We start from the raw sequence: 12,364 nt of genomic DNA on the forward strand, positions 1-12,364 counted from the left end.
GGCTCATGTTCAGAGGACCAACCCTTGCAAATGTTGTTATAGCAAGGACTAACTCTGCTGCAGAGCATCCTGGAACAACACAACCAAATCTGCCATAGTAAGCCAGCTTGTGCCATCATATAACCTACAAGCGTGTTGTTTCAGCACCTGCCAGCAGCCGTTTCTGTAGGAGATTAGCCCTACTTTGAGAATTTTTCATTACGAAGGACAGGTTAGTTATGTCAATGAAAAATGCCAGACAGCCTTGCGCCAGGATTAAATCCTTTACCCACCCCTAGTGTGGCATGGGCAGCTCCTGGACAAACCTTCCCGCTGCAGTTGTCTGCCAGGATGTCCCAAGCCCACAGCAACAGACTATAAAAATGAGAAGGTTCTTCAAGATGGATCTGCACAAACAGCACGGTCCAGAGCTTCCTTAGCTCTTGCTAACACCAGAAATAGAAACGCAGGGAAGCATGGAGAAAGCTAGAGAGTAGCCCATTCATGTCCAAATGCCATCTCAAAGGCTCTCCCAATGCTGTGCCTGAGCTAGTAAGGCTCACCAAAAAGCAGGTGAGCTTTTTGTTCCCTGGAGCTCAGTCTAGCCTGGCTAAATTGAATCTAGAACTGGTATATCCACAGGGAGCTCAGGTCACTGCTGGCTCAGGCATCGCTTCTTCATACTCTCTTTTGCAAAGCGGAGAGGTCAGCAGTCTTCAAGGGTCACCCTGTCCTCGGGTTCTGCTGGCACAGCTAGGAAGGGCTGATCTGGCCTGATGGTTTTTTTCTGTGGGGAAGCTGCCTTGGTGGAAAAAGAAATGGGAACCATACCACGGTTTCATACCTGCTGTCTCATCATGTCCAAGGGTCAGGGTTGTCTCTCCCGGGTGATGCATTCCTGATTAGGATTCATGCTCTGACGTGCAAGCTGTTGTTTGTTGTCTTAGTCCAAATTCAACAGCAGTTCCATTTCCTTCACGTCACCAAGGCTCGAGTAACCCGTACTGGCAGCAGAAGCTTCTAGGAATGGCAGTCATTGGGAAGGAAATAATAGGAGAAAGAAAATAGCAATTAAAGGTCACTGCAAAAATAATAAGGGTCCACGAGATGAGTTAACGCCAACACCACAGAAATGTATTTGTCCCTTCTCTGAACACTCGCCAGCCTGGGCAGGAAATGTAGTCCAGTTTGTTGCTGGGATTTTTTTGTTATTATTATTTTTATTATTTGTTAAAATAGGACAGAAGCAGGAAAGGCCTGTGCTTTTGTTCCAGGGCTTTGCAGGAAGGAACTTTGACTTACAGCTATATATAAATGAAACTGGGTAGAGTTTCCAAAGGCTGTTACCCACTCAGCACTTGTTTGATGATCTGCCTCCCTTTTTATCTTCAGCTCAGCTGATGTGAAGGAACGATGGCTGTCAGCATTGCTGTGGTAAGTGACCCTCCTTTCATCCCCCTCCCGGCTGGTTCCTCTACAGTACTCAGAGAAATTTGTCCTGCTGGGTGTCAATTGCCCTCTGATTTTCAGCACATTAAGTGTCTAGCTACTGTTTAAAAAATCCACCTTTGAAACCTGAATGTCGAAGCCCCTGGGTGAAAGTAAAATTGGCATTAACAGTCCAGAAAAGATGAAATTCCCTAGCAGATAACATTGTTGGAGCACCTTTTTTCCTTTGGAGCTGGAGGTTGACTTTGCTAATCACTATGGAAGTGTCACAGGTGTTACTGAGTCTTCAGATGTTTTTTGATTCGAAACAAAGTTTGTATTTTGTGGCATCTAGAGGCTACAGTTGTTTCTTTTTCATGTTACGTTTTTATATGTTGTTTCCACTAACATCCAGGCAGAAGTGTTTATATAGGTACAGAGAGGGGAAGGCGTCTCTTGGTTTGCGGAGAACAGTAATGATCCTAAGGCTGCTGGAAGGTGTTATGCTAGACACATCTCTCTGCATTAAAGTACTGCCGTGTGGGGTTTTGCTAGTCTGGGGCCTCAGGAAAGAGAAAGAAGCCAGTAAGAGCATGTGACCACACTATGAACATTGCGTGTTATTGTTACTGTCGTAATTAAGCTGTATTTATTACAGTACCAAGGAGCTGGTCCCTTGGACCTCTTGGATCCAAATCTTAGGGTCCTTCTCAAGTTTGACTGGGAAAATATATTCCCTCCCCTTTTCTTTGACTTTCAGGCATATCAACGAGGCAAAACAGAATGAGTGTCTGAAGAATCTAACCCTTCAGATCTTGGTGCTGGATGCTGACAACTGTTCTTCTGTAAGTAAAGCTAAGAACCTGCTCATCAGACCAACGCTACATGGAGGTCTGTGGGGCAGGGGCGGGAAGACAGGGCTGTGCTACTGCTGCTGCTATCCCTGTTTAAAATTCAAGTCGCACCTGAAAAGGTTTTAGAGGGTATGCATCTGGGCAGCTGCATCTTTCCCACTGGAAGCCCACTCGGAGAGTTTTGGATTGGAAAATCAGGAGGTAGCCAGACCCTTACCAAGCAGCAGTTAATTCTTAAGATTAATCTTGGCCTCTGGCTTCTTCTCTCTTTTCCTTGTGCTTCACTTCATAGTTGGTGATGGTTTGTGGTTGAGTGCCCAGTCATTCCTATTTTCAGTGCAATAAGCTGAGGATGTTGACCATGAAAGAGTCACTGGTGTGTTCTCCTGAATTGATTTACTGGAGTGTGTCCCAGTCTCTTCATATTAACATCATACTTTTCTAGGCTTCATGCCAAGCTTGGTGGGTCACATTTACCTCCTGGGGACTCGTCCCTCAGCAAGCAACCCCAGAGTTTTGTTCTTTATTAGTGTTGTGCTGCGTTCACCCTTTGGAGTGACAGTGGCACTACTGTCAGTCAAATACTGATGTAATCAAATACAGCATCTGAACACCAACCACTTCCTGTGGTTTCTACTGGGCAAAATCTTTGGATGGTATAATAAATTCGTGATACAAGAAGTAGTGGAGAACAGTTTTCATAATGTATAGCCATCACCCTTAACAATGATTCTAGTGTAGTTCAAATTAGTACAACTCTTCTAACCATGACCATTTAGTAAAGACGGTCAGTAGACAGATGAGTGACATTTTCCCCAGATTTTCAAGCTACAAGAGACTGCAACAAAACTTCATGCCTTCTTATTAGCTTCCCATATTTCCTCTGTTTTCCATTCTAGACTACCACAGTCAATGTGTCCAATGTGGAAACTGCAGAGAGTGTGATGAAGAAGACCCTTCTTCAGCTTGGGCTTCCTGTAAGTGGCAGTTGCGTAGTCTGCTGGATTGTAGCTAAGGAAGCCAGCAACATCTGATTTACAGGACAGTGCAGATGTGGAGAAGTCTACATTTGCTGTAGCTAAGTAGTATGTACTATATTGTAGTAAGGCATTCATACTCTCTGGACTACAAGATGAAGCAATGTATTTGTGTGGGTGCCAAGTATTGGAAACACAGACATGCTTACATGTCTATATTAAATTCAAACCGTGTATAATAAAGTCCTTTGGATTTCAGAGGACTTCAGTGCTTGCAATCCAACATTAGGATTGAGCCAAGCTTGTCAAAGGATTACTAATATAGCCATGAAATACTGATCAAATCAGTGATGTTGTCAGATGAGCCTTGCCCGTTGCAGTGGTCCAGCCTTTCCCATTACAGTGTTTAACAGGTAGCTTTCACAGTGTTCCAGTAGTTAAATACCAAGGAAGGTTGCGGAACATAGTGCTAAAATAGTCCAGGAAACCATCATGTGGGTTTACATCCTACTGGCTGGAGCTGTCCTGGAGGCAGCCCTGCCTGTCTGGCTCCTTGGCCTGTTCAGCCATTTGTTGCGCTCTGTATGGGTGAAGTGCAACCTCACGGACCCTCACCCTGGCCTCCTTCACCTAATATTTTTCTCTTCTCTGTTCCTCAACCGCTAGGGCAGGACAAGTGAACACCACCTGTGGGTGATCTCAGGAAAAGATGACCCCGCTTACCCTCTCATTGGTAAGTGCTCTCCTATTTTCCCTCAATTCTAGCACCACAGGAACAAGTAACAAATGATACCGATGTGTGTGGCACAGAAACATCTCAAACATTGCACTCTTCACTTAAAAAAGTAACGGTAGGAGGACTGTTACTGATGTGAGATGTGAGATCAAGCTGATGTGAGATGTCACTTGGCTTTTATGGTCTCAGGATCCACATTTAATCAACGCATGGTGACATCTTTGAAGATCTTCATGCTTACCTCCCTTTTCCAAGCAAATCTGTGCATTTCTGGATGGGAGCCCATGACACTTTTCAGCAGATGCTGCAAATAAACAGGAGATTTTTAGGCTGGCCTAAAGTTCTTTCTATGCAGTGGGTGTGATGCGAGGGTAGGACATGCCTCAAAGCCCAGTCCTGTCCCCGTGGCTGCTGGTATGATCTCGCAGGGCTACATGCTTGGAGGGTGGTCATCCTCTCCTCTCCTGCTTAGCTTTGCAGACTTCTCCTCACAGGCCTTAGCCCACCTTTGCTTCCTGTGATAGAGACGTCCACTGGTGACCATGAGACAGAGCAGCTCCCGATACCTCCTGAGCACTTTGCCTTCAGGCGCCATCAGAAGCAAAACAAGTCGCTGCAGTTAGGTGGTCATTCAGCAAGAACATGCTAGGTCCAGAGGAGAGCATTTTGCCAGCTGAAAGAAGCCGAGTTTTTAGATGGATCCACTGATGACTTTTAAGCATCTAGTTCAGAAGCTAACATGTTTATCCTACTTTTTTGGTATTTATTTAGTTTACGTTGCATTTCAGTTCACAACTAAGGAAGCTGTTTTCCACAGAAGATGCGGTGTCATATTAAAAAGCCCAGTTTGTTGCATATGGCTCCTTAACGTTGCCTTCTGAATTGCCAACTGACTGCAATACTGATCTGATCTCACAAGCACACGTGGGCCGCTTGAGGCAATGCCCTTTGCAAGCTGTTTATTTGAAAACTTTCCTTTTTAGCAGTTTGTGTTTAGGTTTTAGAAACTCCTGAGGCTCGAGGCAAAGTAGGTGTGTATGTAGAGGGATTTGAGGATAATCACAATGGAGGAGAGTACTGGAGATCTGTAGGAGATGATTTCAGAAATACAAGGAACGTTTTAAAATAAACCACTGAATTTTGTCTCTTAAGTGCTAAGCATTCATCATGGCGATCACCAAAGCTGGAATTTTCCAATAATAATAATAACAGTTTTTATTTGTGGATTATTGGCAAAAACAAGCCAGCAAAATATAAGATTAAATGTACAATCTGCCACAGAGGAAGCAAGGAAATATGCTGATTTACCCACCATCTAAACCAAAGCTGCTTGATGCATTTAAACTGCAGCTTGCTTCTCTCACACACATGTCAATGGTGCAGCCATCGCCCAGACTGTTTTGCCCTATAGCATACTGCTTAGTTATGCCGAACAAGTAATCTGTGCATTAACTCTGCATTGTGTTTGCAGTGATAACCCAATAATTACATCCCCAGGCTCTCCAAGGAAGTTTATGCACGTTGGTTTATTAAAGAGATCTTGCTCCAAAGACCATGTTGTCATAGTAAGACTATTATTCTGGGGATCTTTAGACTGCAGATGTTTATTGGTGGCACATGCTTACTTTTTGTGTTCGTCCAGTACATACTAGACTGTCATAATAAGCTAGCTCCTACCTAGAGCAAAGCTTACAGTATTTTGTTAGTGCAGTGGGACCCATAAGCCTATTAATAAGGGCTTAAACCCAGTTAATAGCGCTTTGTTGCATAATGTTCTGGAGAACTGCTAATGAAGAGGGGCTGGCCAGGTTTAACTGGATGAACTTATTTGTAAAGCAGTGGTCATGTATATGCGTAGATGTGCCCTGGCCTCTTTAGTCCACAGGTGGAGGTTTGGAGCAACGTTGCTTAGAGGCCCAGCTGCAGTGGGAGCCATTGGATGTGGCTGCTTCCTCCTGCCCAGATTTGGAGCTGTTTTCACATAGCTCTCCATCTTTACACAACTCTTTGCTCAACAGGGCACGAGCATCCTTTCAGCATCGCATTGAACTGTCTTCGGGACTCTGCTGATCATCAACAAGGAATCAACAATAACACCCTCCTGGCTGATGGGACAGAGGCTTCCTTCCTTGATCAACTCCCAAAGGAGAAACAGTGTCAGTTTGTCCTGAAACCCAGGCTCCAAGCTCCAATGCAGCTGAGGAGAGGTAGGGGCTGCAGGAGTGTGTTACAACCAGGCAGAGACTTTGCTGCTTTCCGTGGCAGTGCCAGAGTCTTCCTAACATCGTACACGTATGCCAGAGTCATATGCAAAGAGGAAGAGATTGCAGAGGGGCTAAATTTGCCTGTGCAAATGTTCAGAATTAGCTTTCAGTCCTTGATTAGCTTTCAGTTGCAAGCCATTCTTACATTGCACAGACTGCAAGGTTCCCTGAAGAACAGTGATTGAATGAGAGTTTTGCTGGTGGTTGAGAGATGAACAAGTGGTTTCACTGCTGTGTATTATCTGACTGTCCCCATTAAGAGTGTAGATATTAAACACGTGATTATAGAAAGTCCTTTCTTTGCTGGAAACTCTGCCTCCGCTGTAGAACACTCACTGGCCAGTAGGAAGGACAGACAGTTGTGTAACAAAGGTCTGTGTTTTTTTTCAGAGTCCCTGCAGAAACTCACCAAGAGGAAGAAGTCCTTGATTGACTGGGCCCTGCGCCGCAGCACCAGCACCCCTACAGGCAGCCCTCCTTCGCAGTCGCCTACCACCCCACGGAAGCTCTTCGGTCTGTCTCTGTCCTCTGTCTGTCCTGATGGGATCCTGCCCAAGCCAATCATGGTAAGGAGCAGCCTGGACTGTTCATCCTGACATAAACTTGATGTGTTGAGCCCAGATTTTAAAGCCACTTGTGATATTGATGAGGATTGGATGGGGAAGAAGACCATAATTTGCTCGTGATTCAGATCTAGCTCAGTAACAAGGGTGAGAGCAGCCTTCTCCTGTGTAATCCATATCACTTCGTGCACAGATGTCCATCCTGTTTCAATGGGTGTCTCCAGCCAGGTCATCACAAGCTGAAAAGGGGCAATGTCCATGGACTATGCCATGCTACATAGCCTAGACCTCATTCACTACAAGAGTCCATTGGGCTCACACTTGCTACAGGATAAGCGAACCCACAAGAGCTCTACCTGGAACTTAGCTGACAGGCTCTTGTCCCTGCTTAAATCATGATAAATCTCTTGTATGTCTGTCCTTTTCCTGGTATTGACTAGGTCTTACGCTAGTTATGTTATAATACATGAGGTATAATATACACAAACAATAGGGTAAAGTGTTAGGCTGTTAAGTATAACTGGGCTTTCTCTTAGGATATGCTGCTCCTGCTGTACCATGAAGGTCCCTCTACTAGGGGCATTTTCAGACGTTCTGCCAATGCCAAGACTTGCAAGGAGTTGAAAGAGAAGCTGAACTCTGGAGATGATGTCCAGGTGGATGGAGAGTCAGTCTTTGTGGCTGCAGCTGTCATCACGGTATGTTTGGCCAAGTAACTCAGCTGTCTGGGCTAATGGTACCTTCCCTCTTTAAGGAAGCAACATAAGTCTTTATGGGTAGGGAAGATGTGGGGAACAGAAAGGCACATTCTCACCTGATAGCTTGGTTCATCTATGTGCATAAGGTATCTGCCTGACCCAGTGGTGCTTGTTTACACATGCAGAGATGTGCAGTGACCCTCAGGCCAGTGTTTCGTTTTGCACCTCCCTGTACAAAACAGCCTCCAGCAGGTGATACAGTAGTGTCTATCTCCAAGATAACCATGGTATGTATACAGTGCCAAAAAAAATGCCAGAGTCTGGACTCAGCAGTTCAGATGCTGCACTGACATAGACATGAAGCCCTTTGGTGGCAGCAGCAGAGATGCTCTTTGTCCTTTCTGGACACACAGAAGAGACTGCAGGGAGACATGGGAGGACTCACACCATTTAAGTGCAACTGCTCTCCATCCCCCCTAAACAGAGAGGCCATGCCCAAAGGAGCTGGCCTGTACCAGCTAGACCCTAAGCCTTCACCCCCTAATCTGTCAGCAAGCAAGAGGGAAAACAGCTGCGAAATCCAAGCAGAAGGGTTGTGGTGGGTGGAGGGTGAAGCTTGCAATAAGACCCAAGTTTTAGTAAGAAAAAGCCTATCTTTTGCGCTGGCAGTTAAATCCGGTCAGAACAATTCAGGCACCTAAAGTATAAAAAAACCATCCCCATCTCTTGCTCTTCTTGACCTAATACAGAAAGCTGCTGGCTGGGAGGATATTCAGGGACTTTCCAATGCAAGACATATATTAAATTATTAAATAGTCCCCTGAGAAAAAAAAAAAAACACAGCAATCCTCATAGCTTAGAAATGTTTCAAACAGCACTACGCGCAGCCTTAGGGATGAGTCCTTCGCCTGCTGCAGCAGAGGTCAGTCCCGGTCTAGAGAAGGCGCAGGGCGCGAGGGCTGGCGGCTCACCCGCTGCCGTGCTGCACGGGAAGAGCCTTGGGCAGGACAGCTCGGTGGAAGTGGGGAGGGGAGGAGAAATGTATTTGTGTCGTGTCTTGTTTTATCTTGTGCTTAATATGAATGAAAAATGACTATATGAATCGTGAAATCAAAATGAGGAATTCAAAACTGACCAGACTGCTCTGCATATATATATTTAATTCAGGATTTTCTTCGAAATATACCTGACAGTGTTCTATCCTCAGACATGCACGGACTGTGGATGGAAGCTGTGGACACGGAAAATCGGGCACATAAGATTGAAGCTATCAAAAGGTTTGTAAAAGCCTTTGTAAAAGCTTGTTTTGGTGGGAGAAGGGGGGGAGCATACGGCCCTAAGCATAGACTTCATCTTCTGGGAGACTGCTGGCAGTGCTCCAGGCCACAGTAGGGCTATTGCTGCTTGCCAGTGTCACTGGTCAGAACATTTTCTTTTCAATGGTCTTTTATGAACATTGTTAACATTTCTGACCCTCAAAAATATCATTAGAAAATTCTTTTCTGATGACCAGTTCAAATTACCAGAACCAGCAAACTGAAAAAGCACAATCATTCAGCCGCCAGGAGTACATCAGCTGTTAGTGCAATTAGATCTTTAACAATGGTAACTTTTTTCTTATGTGCACAAAATGAAGCTGATCATCATATTGGCAGTTAGAAGAAATAGCCCTGCCGAGATGATGCCTGGGACCTTGAAAACAGCTTTACTGCCTTGAAACTGCTGCCCGGAGCAAGAATAGTCTATCAGCATCCTGTGGGATATGCACTATACCAAACCTCTTCTTCTCAATGCCTCAGCTCAGTTTTTGAACCTTATGATTTGGCCTGGGCCTCCTTCCTCCATTGTCTCTATAGCATGGGACACAGGCAGTGGCATTGTCTCATGTGCTGCTGGCCTGGAACTGTATGCATCTCCTTTGGGCAATCATTGTTTTGTTAAGGCATTATGGACTTCTACCTACATATTCTGGACGTAAGTCCCTTGGTTTCCTCCAGCTCTGTGACCAGAGTGGGTAGGTAATATGGATATAAAGTTGTGGCTCTCATATAAGTTGGTGGAGGCGAGTGACACAGTCTTACTTTATTATCAAATGTGAATGTCTCAACCTGGTTGCAAAAGGGCAGACGGGGGAAAAAGCTTTGGGAAGCAACTTCTGATATTTGAAGAGCAGATTTTTGTGAACAGCACTGTTTTCCTTTGTTCCCACTCCCTGAATAGCCTAGTCAACCAGCTTCCAGAGGCCAACCTCATCTTACTCAGACACCTCTTTGGAGTCCTCCATCATATTGAGCAGAATTCCGGCGTGAATCAGATGAATGCCTTTAACCTGGCTCTTTGCATAGCACCCAATATGCTGTGGCTACCAAGTCCCACTGGGCCTGAAGAGGAGAGCAGGTCTACAAAGAAGGTAGTCTTTCATGGGTTTGGCCTCATGCTTGTCTTCCCTGTTAGCTGCTTTTTATGGGCACTGTATTTTGTAGACTAAAGGAAGGCACAGGATCAGTGGCAGTGCTGGCTGAGTGGCATCCAGGCGCTGTCCTTTCACCTGTGCAACTGTGCCCGTGCCGGTAGGGGAATTTAGCCACTCAATTTGTCCAGGGTGGAAAGGGAAGCTCTAGTTGCTTTGCCAGATGAACTTTGTATATGGTCAAGCAAGCACAAAAATGATGGAGCGGCTGAAATTAGACACTGCCGCTTCAGCTGGGTCTAAACCCATCTTGCAGAAACAAAGTAAGCAATGAAGATGACCGTGCATCAGAGGGGAGGAGTGCTCGCGTGTAGCTTATAGGGTGTTATCAATAGTGTGGAAAATTGTAGAACATGCTGTACCTGGCTCACGGTACCAGTTCATGTAGCTCATGCCTCAAGTGTAGCTCATACAGACGCATTGCCACATTCTTGACAGCTTCTTGAGCAAAAGGTTCTGTAGGAAATTACATCTTTGTCAAAGGAAAAGGAACATTCTGGAACTGATTTGATTTGCTTTATGTAGCCGGCCATATTTTCATGAAACTGACTCTGTAAATTCATGTCTTTGCCAGGTGGCCTTGCTAGTGCAGTTTCTGATTGAAAACTCAGGAGAGATTTTTGGAGGTGACATTGCTTCCTTGTTTCAAAGACCAGACAAAAAGAAGTCCAAAACCTCAGAGGAATCTCTGGGTAAGTTGGCGGTACTGTGTCTTCCAGAAATGTTTGAAATCTTTTAATAGGTAAACTCCTCATGCAAAAGAGTTTGCTTTCCCGTCTTGTCTCTTCCATGGAAAAGCCTTGAAAAACAGTTGGGTTTGGTTTTCCCTTTGCCTGTCAGGGCAAAGCAGAGGGCTGAGGTGCATCGCTTCAAATGTGTCCCTGGGGATGGTTGTCTTGCTCTGTGGCTGCTGTTCAAACTGTGCCAGCCATTACCAGAATTTAGTGTAGCCTTAGCAATGCCATGTCCCAGCAGCTTTTCTTCCCAATTAGTTCTGTAAAGCTAAACCAAATGGTTGAATGGAAAGGGATCGAGTTGTCTCTGTTAACTATCCTATGAATACAGGCCAGTGGTGAAAGTTCAGGTCATCAAGCCAGAATTTTTTATATTGTTCCCAGCCCTGCTCTGGTCCCTGTGAAAATAATGGATCATCTTTGCTTTTCCATGGACTTGATAATATTTCCCCGCCTTGGTACTATATGGGGTTAGGAGACATAGGCAACAAATTAATTTGTGTTCTCTGCTGCAGGCATAGGCTTGGCTCAGCATGATGATTCCTCTGATGAGCTGGAATTTTCTGCTTGTGACCCAGAAGGACCAAAGCACCACCTGGTACCTGAAACAGATGCCATTTTTGAACCGTCCAGCAGCTTGTTACTCGATGAGGAACAGGAAGACTGGGACTTGTTCAGTGAGATCACAGCCTGCTACCAAAGCAAAGCCCAGACGAACACCAGTGCAGACAGCTATGACCTCCTGGAAGAGGAGGGCTCCTTCTGCTCCATCGGCTCAATACGCTCACTCAGCCCGGCCAGGGACCGGTGCTCATCAGAGCCCAGTGTCTGCCTCAGCTCCCAGGTTCCTGCTCAGAGCCATGAGCCGGTGGCCCGCCAGTCCAGCTGCGATGCCACCATCATGCACAGCCATACGGACTACATCCACAGGCTCAAGCAGCTGCAGGTGGAGAGCCAGAAGCTGATAGATGAAGGCCTAAGCCCTGGGGTTAATAAGGCCAGGCAGAACTTGTGGCAGTCGCCTCAGACCAGCTCTAGGGTGAAGAAGCTCAGCCTTCAGAAATCCAGCCTGTCAAACAGGTCCAGCTTCTCTAGCCTGTCCTCTACCACCACCTCCCCGTCTGCCTCCTCACTCAGCTCCTTAGACAGCGCTTTCTCCTACTGCTCAGAGTCATCAGCCATTAGTCCCACAGATGTCTCATCCCTGCCATTCATGTTCGGCACCTCTGCCAGGCTTCATGCTGTGTCCCCCAAAATTGCCAAGAGGTCCCCGAGAGAGTGGCACAAGTCCTTCACGTCGCCTGTGCCTTTACATCCGTGTGACCTGGACAGTTTCCATGAGTATGAACCCAAGGCTGTAGAGAGCAGTCATGGCTTTGGAGAGAGGAAAAGTTTTCCATCTGTCAGCGGAGCTGCCGTGGGGAGCCTGCGAACTGACATTGACTGGGAAGAAGAGGAGAGACAGCTGAGTTGTGTAGGGGGCCCTGGCCCAGGGCTCAGGAGTGGGGGTTATACCAAAGAGTTTGAAGAAAACCCTGAGCTCCCAGCTGCCAGCCCAGCCAGCAAGAAATCCCCACAGATCAGCCACCAGCAGCACAGGGAGAAGGCAGTGAAGAACATAGAAATCAAAAGTGTTGACGCCTGCCCTCCAAGCCAGGAAT

General features: G+C 46.1%; 1 protein-coding gene across 1 annotated transcript in view; it reads left to right on the forward strand.

Annotated features, from left to right (window-relative positions):
* Positions 1 to 1,371: 1,371 nt before the first annotated feature.
* The window catches only part of LOC104169591 (rho GTPase-activating protein 20-like), a gene marked incomplete at its 5' end in the record, with an annotated part of 11,565 nt that continues 572 nt past the window's right edge, over positions 1,372 to 12,364 (forward strand). The window contains 11 exons of the mRNA XM_009710542.1: positions 1,372 to 1,413; positions 2,168 to 2,252; positions 3,161 to 3,238; positions 3,905 to 3,971; positions 5,993 to 6,181; positions 6,629 to 6,804; positions 7,338 to 7,499; positions 8,667 to 8,776; positions 9,720 to 9,909; positions 10,544 to 10,661; positions 11,219 to 12,358. Of these exons, the coding sequence (XP_009708844.1) occupies positions 1,372 to 1,413; positions 2,168 to 2,252; positions 3,161 to 3,238; positions 3,905 to 3,971; positions 5,993 to 6,181; positions 6,629 to 6,804; positions 7,338 to 7,499; positions 8,667 to 8,776; positions 9,720 to 9,909; positions 10,544 to 10,661; positions 11,219 to 12,358 (2,357 nt within the window). The remainder of the gene's footprint in view (positions 1,414 to 2,167; positions 2,253 to 3,160; positions 3,239 to 3,904; positions 3,972 to 5,992; positions 6,182 to 6,628; positions 6,805 to 7,337; positions 7,500 to 8,666; positions 8,777 to 9,719; positions 9,910 to 10,543; positions 10,662 to 11,218; positions 12,359 to 12,364) is intronic.

The sequence above is a fragment of the Cariama cristata genome, unplaced genomic scaffold (genome assembly GCF_000690535.1).
Source record: "Cariama cristata isolate BGI_N322 unplaced genomic scaffold, ASM69053v1 scaffold37661, whole genome shotgun sequence".
Lineage (NCBI taxonomy): Eukaryota > Metazoa > Chordata > Aves > Cariamiformes > Cariamidae > Cariama > Cariama cristata.